Source organism: Triturus cristatus, chromosome 6 (genome assembly GCF_964204655.1).
Source record: "Triturus cristatus chromosome 6, aTriCri1.1, whole genome shotgun sequence".
NCBI lineage: Eukaryota > Metazoa > Chordata > Amphibia > Caudata > Salamandridae > Triturus > Triturus cristatus.
This window is the reverse complement of record NC_140589.1, coordinates 1,763,996,886-1,764,013,482: the sequence shown is the minus strand read 5'-3', so window position 1 is coordinate 1,764,013,482 and position 16,597 is coordinate 1,763,996,886. Positions and strand designations below refer to the sequence as shown.

Sequence of the window (16,597 nt, the reverse complement as noted above, 5' to 3'; positions counted from 1 at the left end):
CCCCACACATATAGCAGGTCACACCTTAGACTTAGTATTTACCTCTCTCACTGAGTTAGTGATGGAGTCCTGTCCCTTTAACATGGTCCGACCATCATCTGATCCCTTTTGGCTTTCCCCTGTTAAATGGAGGACAAACGGAAGGCTCCCGCTGGATGCTAAAGAGAAATTGGAAAAAATTGAATGAGGCAGACTTAAGCGCGGCCTTGCAAGCCACTCGTCCCCACCTATTTTCTGATCCGAATGCAGACGCAGTCTCTATTCATAAATGGATTGCTTCCGCAGTAGACGAGGTGGCACCGATTACAGTAGCTAAATCTACGAGACTATCCCCGACTGCCGCTTGGTTTTCCTGTGCCCTTAAAGCAACAAAAAGTAAGTGCAAAAGATTGGAACGGCAGTGGAGAGTGAGCTACAGCGACTCAACCAAGGCATCCTACAAAAAAGCACTAAAAGACTACCATAGGGATATAAAAGCAGCCATGAGAGCTCACTTTATTAATTGCATCCAGAATGCAGACCACTCCGGCCGCGAGGTTTTTAAAGTAGTCCAATCCTTTTTCAACCCCAAGGCGCTGGAGACGTAAGCCCCACCCCAGCCTTGTGTGGCAAAATAGCCAACCATTTTGAAAACAAAATTTTAAAAAAGTTTACGACTCCTTTGTACCACCGGAGCCTACTACGGCGTCGGACAAATCCCTAATTGCACCTGGGGCCCCCGGGCTTTTTAATTTTACCCCAATACAATCTCTGGATGCTTTAACTGCTATCCAGAGATGCCGCTCAGGCGCTCCTGACGATCCCTGCCCACCCAAACTTTGGAAAACAATAGCTAACCCTCTGGCAGATTCACTACTGCAGCTTTGGAACTCCTCGCTGGATACGGGCATCTTCCCGGATTCATGGAAACATGCAACTCTACTGCCTTTAAAAAAGAAATCTAATGGCGACCCAGACGATCTCAGCAATCTCCGTCCCATTTCCCTACTCTCAGCCCCAGGCAAAATGTTGGAGAAACTAGTGCAGCACCAATGGACCTCTTTCATCGAGCTTAGAGGGGTTTTTCACATGACACACAATCAGGTTTTAGAGCCGGTTTCAGTACAGAAACCGCGCTCCTTGAGGTTGCCGAGTCAGTCAGGTGGGCAATGGACTCAGGTGATTCGGCAATGCTGGTGCTTTTGGACCTGTCTGCGGCGTTTGATACCGTGGACCATTCTATACTGACCCAGAGGTTACACGACGCGGGCTTTGGGGGTAAGGTTCTAGCCTGGCTGTCATCCTATATGAGTGGCCGCACGCAGAGGGTCGCCCTTAAGCCATACGAGTCCGATCCGAGACAACTCTGGTGTAGTGTTCCACAGGGTTCTGCCCTGAGTCCCCTACTCTTCAACCTATATCTCGCGCCGCTCTTTTCTCTGATCGCCAATTGGGGTGTTAAAGCGATTTCCTATGCTGATGACACCCAGTTGTTTTTCTCTTTTAAAGAGCAGTTGGCGGAGGCCTTTATGAACTTTAAAGGCTGTTTACGGGATATTGCGGTCTGGATGAACTCAAACAAACTCAAATTGAACACGGGGAAGACCGAGGTTTTGTTCTTCGGTCAGGGCGGTGTCCCTGATGCTGAGCTGTGGTGGCCGGTGGAAATGGGCCCACCGCCCTCCCCCGCTAAATGCATCCGGAACTTAGGGGTGAGATGGGAGACAGATCTCTCCCCTTCAGCTCAAATCCAGCAAGTCTCTGCAACTTGTTTTAGCAAATTAAAAAACCTGCTTACCTGAAGACTGCCGTAAAACGGTAGTTCATGCAACAGTCACCTCGAGGCCGGACTATGCAAATGCCCTGTACCTTGGCCTTCCTAAATATTCATCGACTCCAGATAGTACAGAATGCGGCTGCGAGACTGGTCTGTCGCTTGCCTTTTCGAGACCATGTCTCTCCGCATCTTCTGAAACTCAACTGGCTGCCAGTAGAGAAGAGAATCATTTTTAAGGCTATGACCCTGACCTACAGGGCTCTAAGTGGCAAGTGTCCGAGCTATCTGGAAGACAGACTACGCCCCTACAAACAGTCCAGCGTACTGCGTTCTAACGCCCAAAACCTGCTCCACTCTTTCGACTTTAGGAAAGCCAGTCTGGGTGGTAGATCCTTCTCGGTCAGAGCAGCCACATTGTGGAACTCCCTGCCAGGTCACCTTCGCCTGGCTAACACAGAACTTGGTTTCCGGAAAGCCCTGAAGACCTGGCTGTTTAAGTCAGACTAATATAACAGGGGGGGCTGTCGACCTTTCTTTGCCTGTGCTATTGCCTGATGTTTTTAGCGCTGGGACGCCCCTGTTTGGGGCAGCGGTCACGTTTTATAAGCTGCTGTATTATTATTATTATGGGTGACCGTTGCAAAGGATAGTCCAGTGGGCTACATCGATGGTTCGAACGTTACTATGGTTCCCATCTGCCCAGTTGCATTCATAGAGGTTTCGTAACACCGTGGCACGGCACCTTCGACACTTTAGAGCACTGGTTGGGTTAGTTATAGATTTGCTGCTGTCAGGAGCTTGGATCCAGAGCAGAAGCAATTGTGGTTCCTTCTTTAGGAGATCAAGAAACTGAAGACCATTACAACTGATGACGTCACTTCGCATTTGATGAAGTCAATTTAGGGAGAAGCCCAGCTACGAGCAACGTACTACATGTAGTGTGTGTTTAGGCGAATATGCATTATGAGGGAGGCAAAACTTCTTTCGGAAATTTGGTTGCATTCTGGCATCAACAGACCTCTTTTCAGGGCTGGCAGTTGACCTTTGAGGGGATGGGCAATTTGCCATTCCTGCTCCACTGGCAACAGGGCACGTGCCACTCGCTTCCAAGTGGCTCCTTCAGGAGCTGTCTCATTGCCTTGTTTCAGCACCTGATCTAGAGAGATCACATGCCTGGCTCAGGTGCTCTGCAGATATACAGAATATTCTGGCATGGAAAAAAAAAGCTTACTTTGGCATTGTTTAGATTTCACTAGAACAAGAGTCGCTGTCCTATCATTTGCACGTTTGACAGCAGGCCCAACCGCGAGCAGCGGGATTTCTTTAAATACACGCCCCAGCGGGCATCCTGTTACAAGCCTCCCTGCAGAGAGCACGGCTCTGATTATGCCCCGTGGCCTGCATTCCACTCTCGCACAGAGACCAGGCCCTTCCTGTGTTTTGTTACCGGGAGTTATCTTTTGTTCTGTGTCAGGGTCAAAAGTCAGCTTTGCAGCAACCTGGCCTGATACAACTTTACATTTCCTACTTTAAAACAAACACCGCACAGAAACAAACGTGGACCGGAGCCTGCAATCCCCAGTGAAGCCTGGTGACATTTCTGAAAACCCACCCACAAAGATCACATTCAAATTTAGTACCATCTGATAGAGAACACTGGCACATGCAAAGCTAATACAGCAAGGACTTCCACGGGTTATTTGGATAGAATGAAACTAAATGTCACAATGGGATCTGCCTTGGGTATGGCTGGGATCGGCCTGAAGTATAGGGTTTCGATAAAAAAATCTTATGGGCAAACCTTAGTTTCCTCTGTCCACACTCTGAGTGCAATTGGACTCACTCTGCCATTCCATACTGAAGAAGCCTCGATTCGAACCTGGTTCCTCATATTCCATAGCCGGCGGCTATCACCACTAGGCCACATTCACTCCCATCAGCTGTGCAGCGGGTCACTCCCATCAGCTTTGCAGCGGGTCAGGCAGTATGGAGGTATCAGTTTTACACTACAGTGATAAGGGGAGGTCTAGGAAGAAGCAGAGAGGACCTTCTCATCCATAGGCATGAAGGAAGCAAAAGTCTGAGTTCTTAAGTTTCCTAGGATGGAGCACCAAGTCCAGTTCTTTCTGTAGTAGTAGTCGTCATGTGGATACCATTCTAAAATCAGCAGCCCCATCCTTAAAGCCATACCAAGGGGAGCGGTATCGGAACTGTGAGCTCAATAGGCACCACCCTCATGGAACGCATCAAGAACAGCACCATTAGTGGAAAGGATATCTTTTCTATTGTGAAGGACTTCATCTCCCTGGCAGCATCACTCCCTCCGGAGACCTCTGCAACCAGCTGTCCCATTTATTTAGAAGCAACTTCGAGTCCCAACCAGACCAGTCAACCCTCGTGGCCCTCCTAACTATCATCCCACACAATCAGAAGACCACCTGGCCCAACATCACCATCCAAAAAACAGCAGTTACCATGTGATCTATGCACACTGGAGCACCATCAGCTCCATGACCTCATCACATCTCCACCAAAGGACTGGACACCAGCATGGGCCTCTTCCCATCCTGAAGCCCTTAATCACCACAGCCACCTCCACAGCATCCTGGACACATACCACAGTTCTACCTCTCCTTAAGTCCTCAGCCCACCACCACGACAACTAGTGCCTCGACACCACCCAATGAGGTTTCAGACTCCGCCACAGCACTAAGACCACCTTTATTGCTACCACAGACATCCGACTGATCATGGACAGAGGTGACACTGCCCTTATCCTTCTGGAACTTTCCACTACATTTGATGCAGTGTCCCACCCCATCCAGCACCTACACAAGGCAGTCAGACTGCCTGACGACTTGTACCTCATGAGCTGCCAACCCTTGTAAGATACTGGGTTATTAATTGTGGGTGGCTAAGTACCCACTTCAAGTAATAACCACAATCCTAGACAGGGAGAACCACAATAAACCTGAGCTCCACCCCTGGTAGTTATGGCACAGAGCAGACAGGCTTAACTTAGAGGCAATGTGCAAAGTATATATGCAGTACTGAAACATTAAATGCAAAACAATACAAATCCTAAAACAATTAGAAAAATAGAGTAAAGCTTAATTTAAAACAATTAAATTAAAATGACAAAAATCCAATAGGGGGAACTGGAGAATGAAGTTGTAAGTAGAAATAGCACTAAGAAGCACAAAGTGCCAAAGAGAGTCAATGGTCGCTGTAGTACAGAATCTAGCCGCAATATGACACTGAAATAAAGCATGGGTCAGACATACTAACTGGTCAAATGTTTTATCTTCTGGGTTTTTTTTTTTTAATGTCCCAATGCACCACAGAAGTACATTTCTAAAGCCCCCAGGACCTCAGGGGAGGCACTTAGAGACTCGGGGTGTTCGGTAGAATCAGCTGATCAGTTGCAGGGAAGGTCTCTTTGACCTCCTTTTAAAGCTACAGGGATACAAGTTGTATTGTTTTCAGTCTTAAGTCTCTTGGAGTCCACTTCCTTGTCCTAGGTACAGACGGGAGAGCAGGTGCAGTCTTCTAAGGTATTCTCAGGTACAGCAGCTTCAGTCCTCTTCCACAGGTCCAGGAGTGTTCTGAAGTGGATGCCTGGAGACGCACATTTATGCCTGCCATGAGCTAGTGGGTGGGAATGCCCGTGTGGATGCCCTAACCAATGGAGTAAAGGTTCCCGTGGCTAACCCACCTCCACTTTGAGCATTTTTAAGATGGTTGCAGTCTTGGGCTACACTGAACTTGGGCTTCTAGTGATGGAGGTGTTTGGAAAGTGTACTATGGAAATTCTAGCATCCTCGCACATCTGACAGTAACATTAACATTTAGGAAGGTCATGCACCGACAGCAACCTCAGAGACAGACTTCTGGTAGAAATAAAGCGGAGTTTTCAGCAACCAGACAGTAGATGCACACAAACTGATTTAGCCTCCCGTTTCCCTCCTTTGAAGAATGGTCCAAATGTTATATGTAAACCCGGCAGACCTGTCAAACAGGCTTTGGGACTGTAATGTCAAGAAGAGGCCCATTGCGATTGCGGTTTGCCTGGCTGTGGGAACAAAAGAAGGACCCTGTCCCAGTGTCCGCTGACATCTGCCTGTGAAAATGGCACCCTAAGTGTCGAATTAAAAATCCCAGCACAACAGTCAAGCAGGATGTGACATTCAAGCAGGATTTGACAATTTAATGACACAAGGAACCTCACAGCCATACTCTGCATATTCTGTAAGGTTCAGAGGGGTCATTTTGGCAATTCAGGTCAGCCTGTAGCAAACAGGCTGACCTGAATTGCCAAAAATGACCTCCTGTGAGCAAGTAAACACCTATTCAAATACTAATTACTAGCTGACACAAGTGGGATAGGAAAACGCAGATTTAGCTTCCAGGGTCTTCAGGCAGGGCAGAGGTACATTTCTAAAAGTCCCCTTCCAAAATATGGATTACAAATGACGTCGCCAGTAAAATAGGCTTGTAATATTTCAAAAAGTCCAAAAATGACATTTATAGCGGTGTCCTAGCCAGCGATAAGAATTATGCTGATCCCAATGCTTTTCTATGGAACAACCAACCTTGTTACAGTGAAAATAGCTTTTAGGCTTTCACTTTAATGACAAACATTAAACTTTTAAATACTATGCATTATGGGCAATAAGGACTAGTTAGGGGTGACTTAAAATTTAAAACCAAGGTTTAGGCCTGTCAAAAGGGGTTGTTTTGACAGGTTAAATTTGCAGTTTAAAACTGCACAGCCAGGCTACAATGGAATAGCAATAGAAAAGGTTGACCCAGTAATTCCATGAGAGTTTAGGTACATATAATTACAGAAACAAAGACAACAAGGGGATCATTTCACAACTGACAGTTACAAATCGACCTGGTCAATATTAATTGCATCCAGAAAGTTAAGATACTTTAACACTCTGGCGTTTCTAGACAAAAAATGTATTTCGTTTTTATCATAGGTACTTATGACAACAAGTAGATAAAATAATGAATACAATAAGGTTTTTTTTTTGTCTTATATAGCGCGAACTAGATCCAAAGATATCAGGTATCAGAGCGCCGGTTTCGTTACATGAGGACACATTCATTTTTTTTAGGCACAGGGAGATTTGCCTAGAATCACAGGATGTTGAGCGTCCTTGTTGAGACTTGAACCCAGTTCCCCAGCTTCGACGACGACTGCTCTAGCCATAAGGCTACATCCTCTCCCCAATTACACATATTCCACCATTCAACAGATGAATGACCCATGAAAGTGCAAGATCATAAAGTCAGTTAACATGGTCACAGGTATTGTTGATTTACTCTTGCAATGAGGTAACGGTTAGTTGTCAAACTTACTTATGTGTCGACCAGTCAAGATTGACTTCACGGAAACAAGTAGTGGAAAGAGGTTGCCATTTCTGCCTTTTATATAGTTCATATTTTAGACCAACTTCAGGAAAATGCATAGAAACACAATACCCCATAGTTTCAATGTTTCCAGAATATTGTTAACATATGATGGGATTCATTCAGATTTTAAGTATCAAACTCCTATGCAGAATGTTTACATGGATTGTGATATTTATACTTGGTTCTGAAATTCAGAATGCTAACTTGTAGTCTTGCAGCTTTGTCACTGGGTACTGACAAATTCACAATAGAAAGCCTGGAGACATGCTTGACAGGTCCACTGTAGTGGCTGGAACAATGAGTGCTTCAGTCAACTGGTAGCATTTAGTTGTCAGGCCCTGTGTACACTGGGTACCATATACTAGTGACTTCTAAGTAAATTAAATAAATTAATCTGGTGTATTTCAACTGTGCACTCTACCTCTGCTAACCAGTAGTACAGTGCTTTCAACATAGTACAGAGTTCTATAGCCAGCAAAAAGGAAAAAAAAAATTAAAAAAGAATTTCAGAGTGGTCCTGCTGACAGGGTAAATTTCCAAAAAACCTTGTGGGCAGAGTACCACAAGGATCCTCACTCAGCTCAAAGCTGTTAAACACCTACATTACCCCACTCACCAGTATCATTCAGACTCCTAGAATCAATGTAATCTCACACAAACAAAACCCAGCTCATCCGCTCTGACAAACCTTCAAAAGCCCGGACTAACTTCTCCACCTGCAGGTCTGAAGTCGCCAGATAGATAAAGACCAACTACCTCAAACCTAACAGACAAGTCAGCAGTCATCGTTGGCAAAGACACTTGATATGGAACTCCACCTGGAGGGCCTGCCAATATCAGACCCACTCCCGGCCCTACCAACCACACAAAGAAACTAATAGTGGTGGAGTATCAGCTCTCCATGATAGGCCAAGTGAAAGCAGTCTCCGACTCCTGCTTCCACACTCTAAAGATGCTTAAGAAGGTCTAAGTTGATTCCTTTCAACACCCATAGAACCGCATAGGCCCTCATCGCCAACTATTTGGACTACAGGAAGACCATATATGTAAGAATCACACTACTGACCTGGGAACTTCAGACCATACAGAACTCTGCACCCAAACTCTCATTGAGACTCCCACCCTTCATCCACATCACTCCACACCTCAAAAAAAAAAACTCCAAAGGCTTCCACTAACCTACCACACCCCTCCAGTCTCCCAGACCCTTACTGGCACTCATCCCAGTATACAAAGAACCAGATCAAGCAGCTGTGCCTTCCCTTACTTCACTTCTAAGGCCTGTTATGACCTGCCTCGACATCAGAGCCGCCTCCATAGTTCTAGATTTGTGCAAGAAACAGAAAACTTGGCTTTTCATCTAATTCTCGGCCCTGGGGCAGGCCTATGCTGGGCCCGCTTCCAGCGTCAGGATACCCTCATGGGTAAGTGGTGCGCTTTACAAATACCCATAACAATGCAGGCATTATAAAGTCTTCTCTAATCGTTCTGAACAATGGACAACTTGCCGGTCATGGATGGATCCAGCTGCATGCAAGAGCTCCTCCTAAAAGACACTAAAAGGCAGGAACCTGATAATTGCCACTTAAAAGCTGAAAAAGGATGCCACTGTTTTCTACCTTGGTCAGCCATCTAATTTGCTCAAGACTTAATTTAATTCCATCGTCTTTCGCCGCATAAAAAGCATGCGCTACAAGCTCACCCTTATAACTGTTCTGTTGGCAAGCTGATTTCTGAAAGAAATATCCATTCATCTTTGGGACAAAATAAAGCAAAACTATCATCTGGGTTTGGAGGCAACACATTGGACTCATTCGTATTTGGTTGCATACATAGAAGTGGCAGGGGTAGACCATCCTCAAATCTGCCATGCGTGAAAGGTAAATCTAACAGCACCCTCTGCTCAGTGTTGAATGGCAGCAGCTGAAGCATCCTCCTTCAGGGCAAGTGAAAGATGTCAGTTTTATCATTAGAATGGCAAGGAGGAGAAGCGGTTGACTTGTCCTGGAGGAGGCAAGGAAAGCACGATAGTGTGTGTGTTTTCTCTCTAAAGGCGAATACAGGAAGGTTGATTACGATAGGGTGACTTGAAAGGGGACAACACCGGCACCATATTAATGTGTTGTACATAGACCAGGGCTACAACCAATGGTATTTGCATCAAATTTTAGAACATGAAAGACTGGCTTTGAATTATTCAATCTGGTGAGCAGACATCTTGAACCCAAGGTGGTACTAGCCAGAGACAAAGTGCAAGCAATGGTAGAATACATTTTAGAGTAAGCACAAGTGCATTGTGCGTCCCATACCTTTATTCCCTCAATCCGGAAGCCCAGTGTTGCGGTTGAGCTGATGGTCTCCCTCCACTGCATGTACCGCGGCTTCGTGACTGCGCGCTGCAAAGTCTCCTCTTCCGTTGGTGCCTCCGGATCCACCTCGATCATCTTCTGATACATGTCCTTTCGAAGGCTTGGCTTCTTCCTGGCCTTTGTTAGTTCTTCCTCCAAGTATGTTCTGTTTTAAGAAACAAGCCCACCACAGCACCATGTTAGAAACACAGGAAACCTGTAGTACAACAAACTTATAACCCAGCTTGCAATCTCAATAAGATCTACGTGATGGACTTAGCAATGTTGCTAGTAAAGACTTCCGAAGCCTGCATGAAATATTAAACCCCTGATCGAGAGGAAGCAGGGCTATATCTACCATTCAAACCGTGTGTTTATATTTGTTAATCAAGCATTGAAATTTAAGGATAGACATAGGCATGTTCATGAGCTGGTTCAGCAGATGTAAACATTTAAATAGTTTTTTTCTGAAAAAGAAAAAGACATTGGGTGTTGGATCGAACAAGGTGGTCGTGAGTGCGAAGGGTTAATTGTCCAAGGTACAGCAAAAACCACTTCTGAGGAAAAACATTTTGAAAGGACAATTTAAAAAAAGCACAATAAAGTGGTCTGTGGGGTTAATGAAGTCCAGCAAATGCCTATGTAATGCCACAATGAGGATCTATGAGTTGTATTGACCAATGCCTAAAACACCTACTGTTCAGGAGCAACACTAAAGTCTTGTTGAAGTTAATGCATAGCAACACACCAGCAACACCAATTCTTAATTGAGGAAAGCTTTCCTGGCCGACAGATCCCATCTGATCAACCTCAGAAAAATAAAGGGCACAGCCAGACGGCACGATTTGAACCTGCTGTCTATCGCATGCATTCTGCGTACCCGACAGAGAATGGAAGGGACTCTGGGACTACAGGTCATCTGAGGGGGAAGAGGAAGAACTTCGTATCTTAGTATTTGGAGCAAAGTCAATCTTGTACATTAACTGCTTCAAGAGAAGTCCAACCTCAACATTATTCTATAGGACTAGTATGACAAACAAATCCACTTCAAACTGCACTAGACTACAAGTCATGTGTGTGCACAAAAACCGAAGATAAAACAGAATAAGCAGAGTAATGCTTAAAGATTACATTTCTATCCATCTACTGGCATATCTTGTGAGGGGGTTGACGTCCATGCTGCAGCCTTTGAGGAATCAAGCAAACATTTAAACTTTACATACAAAAAGACACAACCACCACAATGAACACCACTCAACTATTGCATTTAGCATATGTGATTTTGTTCAAGAACCCAAAACTAGCCTATGCCCTTATGGAAAGGATTGTCTTTAACAGGAGTGTAGCCCATAAAACCATGTTGAGATTTGGGTAGGTATGTTAAACAAACAATATCTCAACTGGTATCGTTAGGGAGGACGGTTAGACATGTAAGTACAATACTTTACACGAAAGGAAAAACCGGGAGACTAAGCTGATTTTTTGAAATGTGCATTCAGCATCATATATTTAAGAACAAATTCAGAAAAAAAAAACCATACAGTTATAACAGCACTGTAAGCAAAAATGCGTGAACAACCCGAATTGGACTGGGTGCTTGGTTGTGTAGGTGACAATTGGTGGCGATGCAAGTAAAGATGTCTAGTCAGCGGACGAAAACGGCACAATGTTTGAGCAAATATATACAGTGAATGCGGTGGCTGACTTCTCAGCGCAACTAAAGGCACAGCATCGGTGGTTCAAAAAAATAATTGTCATTTTTTGCTCCCATTTGTAAATCTTTGTTTGGAACCACCGCATTCACTATATACATTTGCTCACACTCGCACATTGCGCCGTTTTTGTCCGCTGACTACACATTGTCACTTGCGTCGCCACCAATTGTGTCACCTACACAACCAAGCACCAAGTCCAATTCGGGTTGTTCACGCAATTTTAGACAATTATGGAAGCCAAAGTTTGGGAGGTTTGTAGTATCTCTTCATGGGGCTGAGGCTTCACTGTGTGCAGGCTCTATATGTACAGTCCTAGGTTGCTTGTTTCCAGTCCAGGGAGGACCTTGCTTGGCAGTTTGGGATGGACTGCTCCCATGAAGAACATGGTCAAGACTGATTTGCATATGGCTGGGTCTAAACTGGGGTGGCATGGTGAGCAAAAGAACAATGGATTTAACCCAGATCTCTTGACTGGGGGTGAATGTTTTGATTTGTTCTGCATTCCGCCTATCATTTGTGTGTCTTTGGCTCCATATGTACAGCTTGCGGACGACCATCATGATAACCAGAGTAATTCCCCGCACTCTCTACATGCCTTTAGATATGTCCCAGGACCAGGCTAAATTTCTGTATTCTGTTGATTAACATTTGACCTAACAATTTTTGGGGAGCCCAGCTAATTATTAAAAATACGGATTCCAGAGACCATAGTAACTGAGGTACTACTACACAGCAGTGTATCTTGCAGTAACTATCATGCAAGATTGCAACAGGGCCCAGCAAGAAGTCCTGGCTTCCAGAATGCGGGATACGAGCATTAATCTTTTACACAACTGGATCCACTCCATACATTCAATGTACATCATATGGAGTTAATCACTATTGCACATAATTCCAGGCTACACAATGTGACCGATGCGTGGGCTGGGATGCTCGGTTCAGTCTGCAGTGACAAATCTTTATTATTCCCATCCTCAACCCACACCCACCACGTGACAATCAAAATACTCTTTCTGGAAACCCTTCAGAAAGAACCATATTTAACTAAATCACAATCACCAGTCACTGATGGTGACGGGGTGGAAGAACTGTTCCAGAAGCTGGAGAGACCATCTGAGGGGTTGTCAGGCCCACTTGAATGCTCATGTGAAAGAATTGCACAAAAATTGCACAAGGGATGCATCAGTCAGCCCCTAAACCGGACCTCCAGGTATTTTAAAGTCTGCATTTTATGGAAAACAGGATTGCTCTGATAGAGATTTTCCGCCTGGAAACTGTGCCGAAATATCTCAGCTGTTGGACTCTGTGCATTTCCCCAGACAGTGAGACAAAAGGGGACTAGTTGTTGGCAGGATGGCTGGGGGCGGATCTGCTCCCTGCCCGTCTTACACTTCAAAGGCTGCCTCTAGCACCCACACAAGGACCCTTCAACTGGTCTTTTCTTTTACCCTAGACTTGGCAGGGGAGGGGGAAGAGCTTTCCAGAGGCAGATGTGGGGGTAGCATAGAAGATTACCCCACCTCAAAAGCTGGCACGAGCTATAAATAGTGAACCCCTAGAACTACTGAGGTCCTGTATAAGACTTTAGAAAGACTGCCTTGTTCCCCAGAGTACTGCCCTGCAGCTTCAGGTTTGGCTTGCTCCCCATAGCACTGCCCTGCTGCTTGGGTCCGGTCTTACGGCTGAAACACAGGACTACCAGAGTGACTCCACAGGCTAGTTGGCTAGCCTCTTGTGTGAGCTACAGGGACACAAGCCTCATCGACCTTGAACCCTGCACCCAGCCTCTGTTGGAGTGAGTCCTAACCTCCCAAGTGGTTCTTCTCCAAAGCATCAAATATTGTTCAGCAGGACCTCCGAGCCACAGTGTCCGGCCTTGTGGAGTCCTCTTCTGCCACAGCTTGCAGCTTTGTGCCACTAGAGATTTCGACTAGCAAGCAGTTGTCTAATTTCAAAGGTAAAAATCTTCATCAGGATTTATGGTGACCGATCCCCCATAGAAATAGCCAGCCTCCTAGGCCAGGAAATCCAGCTTCAGCCACTATTGAGCTTTTTCCCACCATTGTCAACACCTTCACCAAGACACTGTCCAGCGCTGCACACTGACTACTCCTGTTCAGACACAACCTGCCACCTGGCTTTGCTGAACTCTACCTTCTCCTGCTCTTTTTTTTCCAGAATGTACTCCAAGTTCAAAGGTAAGCAAAGACTGGGCCTAATCCACCTTGTGTATCTGACCCACGCTCCCACAGTCGGCCTTACCTTTTGACTTTGCCCTCACCACCCCCATCCCCACCCCCCCCCCGTCTCACGTGACCAAATATCCACAGTTAGCGCCTAAAAGATCAAAGCACCATTTTCACAAAAAACTTGAAAATTACATAACTGATTAGGATTTGATTTTTTTTGTGTTTTCACTTTACTACTGTTTGTGCACTGCATAAATACTTTACACATTGCCTCCAAGTTAAGCACGACTGCTTTTCTGCCAAGGTACGAGAGGGTTAGGAACAAGTTAATTAAGTGACTTTTGTAGTCTACCCAGACAAAGATTGTGGTTATTGCTTGAAAAGGGTTTTCACTCCTCTCAACCAATAACCCAATTTCTAACATTTCACCTGGTTGTTGACACAGCATCTCTAAGCAAGTTCTGCAGTGAACGCTAAATTTACTATCTAAAGGACGTTGGATAAAATGGAACCTCTGTCCCAACACTGGACTATAAGGAGTCTAGGAGCTGTGCGTCTTAATTCAGAGACAACCCGCAATCCTGACAAGTGTCAAGTGAGCATGGGAAAGTGCTGGGTAGAAGAACAGATTAATAATCCCACAACATTGTTGTATTGTTAGAGGAGCCCCTAGATTAGGAATATGCAGCATCAAGCTCACATGGCAGCCATTTTAAAATTAAGGATTTTTGAGGTTTGATTCCCCAAGCATAATGATGAACGGTATCGATTGTTTCCTGTGGGCTGCACATTGCAGTGCAGTGCAGTTAACAGCAGGGAGCCTACCTTGCTTTTCTTACCAATGCAAACATTTACATTAGTAAACAAACATCAATGGAATGGCAAGTGCTATTTCAAAATGTGACTTACAGCGCAATGTGTCAATGACTGAAGTGGGATTTTACGTATTTTCTGCTGACCTGAGATCGGACAGACACCTGAAGCGGTCGGAATCAGAGACCAAAAAGAAGAGTAGGATAAGAACAAGTGGCCCTAAACAGTATTGGGAACCACAAACACATGGTGTATTGTACACTGAATTTATTGGTGGAGGTGTTCTAGCCTTCCAGAAAAGGGGGTCATCTTGTTGATGAAAAGCCAGTCGCCATTAAACCAGATGAAGATTTTTACCCTCAGACTTCAACAAAACTATATTTATAGGGTATGCAGTCCTTCCTCTGAATTTCAGTGCAATAAGAGCCATCAGTAAAAAAGGTTTTATGTATACATGGAGGGAAAACTACCGAAGATCTATGTTCTGGTTTGTGCTATGGAAATTAAGCAGAACTCTTGAAAACCTATATCATGGTTTGGAACAAAGCATAAACACTACACAAAAACATTTAGCCCAGTAAGGTTTTAGGAAGCAGATTCTAAATGAAAATCAGAAGCACAGTTCTAGATCAACAGGATTTTTTTTTTTGCTCTAATATGACATTGAACATTTGAACTCCCGGATGCTGAACAGGATGTTTTTGATACAATTCCTCTGGACATTTGCCCACTATCAGACAGGCCGCACGTCACGGAAGCAGAGAGGCACCAAAGCATTCAATCATTGCTAAAAACTGAAAAGAGCCAGATGGACTTTGAGACCGTTAACAGGATGCTTGGGGGGGTGTAAACGCGCCTGCTACCTAGCACTTGTGTTCCCATGAAGCCTGGCTCAGGTTGAGGTCAAGGCATAGAAACTGAGCCAAAAAAGGGTTTGGAAGCAAAACTGTTTTAAATAAGGCTTCATATTCTCTTGACATGGGTAACTGGGAGTTCCAGTAGATCACCCTGAAACTAGTCTCACAGGTAAAAAAAAATACCAAACAGTTTACAACCTTTCAGAGACTGGTCATTCCACTGTGCTCACTCCTTAGATGCAACTTACCTGAAGATCTGCAGGCAGAACTCAAGATTATTCAAAACTTTTCTTCTGTCTTGGTTGGTAAAGGGTCTTCGGCAGACAGTCACAGTAGGTCAATGAGATTCTTTCCAGGGAAAGTAAATGCATTCCTCACCACGAATGCTTGTTCTGAAGTGGCTAAAATCTGGACAGGTTCACCAACTACCAGGTGGCCCACTTCCTGGTGTTGAGAGGTTGGCCCTCTGTATCTCTTGAGCATTATTCAGTTTGACGAATGTTTTGCAACTAACAAGAACTTTCATGCTGTTTATGTGGATACCCACCCAAGTCACTATGAGCTTCTAACACTGTCCCAGATGGATAACAGGACCACTCCAACAGACGATGGGCCCAAATTGTCCTGAAACCTATCTGAGTGCCACATTACATATAAATGAACATGGGTTCTTCCAGTCAATCCCCATCTCCCTGTAAAGGAGGGTCAGGTTTCTTGTTCATTTACCTTATCCATGAGTGCCACCCCCACCTTTCGGTGATCTTTTACATCCATTGAAAACATGTGGCAATTTAATGCCATGCTTCATGTCTGTGCGTGCCATGCGCCATGTTCATGCATACATATGAGCGAATATAGAAGTTTACTAATAGGATCTTCAACTTTATCGTGGTCACGACTGTACAGGGGTTTGCTGGAAAGCTAATGTTGAACTCCACAACCAAAAGTGTGGTGCGAAAGGAATTGAGAAAGCAGCTCAGTAAACCGAGGCCATCTTGACCCAAAATACCTTAAAGTAAGATTTTTCCCCTCAATAACCATATTTTTATGAACTTCACAGTAGTACACAAACAAGGAACATCACAGAATACAGGAATCAATCATGGGGAAAAAAGAAAGTCTTCTCAAATTCGTGAACAATGAGCCATACCTCTCTGGAAGAAAAAGTCTGAACAGTTACAAAACAAAAAGCACTGGTAAGGCCAATAGTCTGGCATACATTTTGAGGCCCCAATTAAATATTTAAAAGCCTGCTGAAGTGATTAAAAAAATGCTTTCTAAATACACTGCACCTATAAAATAGAGAAATTAATGTGGGAGATGTAAAATAGTCCCTCATAGATTGGAATGCAAGCAATTTGGGAAGAGGTGTGGTGCAGCAACCAGGGCGGCTGACTTGAGAACACGGGGCTCAGTTTGATCCCCTGCGCCGGCCGCAGGTTACCTCAGCACCTTCTGATAGCTTGCTTAATCTTCCCGACCACCCCCAGCGCCGGGA

General features: G+C 44.8%; 1 protein-coding gene across 1 annotated transcript in view; it reads right to left on the bottom strand.

The window, feature by feature from the left end:
- Nucleotides 1–16,597, bottom strand: part of LOC146821949 (inositol-trisphosphate 3-kinase B-like) — a 339,942-nt gene that overhangs the window by 71,963 nt on the left and 251,382 nt on the right. Inside the window, exon 5 of the mRNA XM_085613036.1 lies at nt 9,487–9,691. Within this exon, the coding sequence (XP_085469162.1) occupies nt 9,487–9,691 (205 nt within the window). The remainder of the gene's footprint in view (nt 1–9,486; nt 9,692–16,597) is intronic.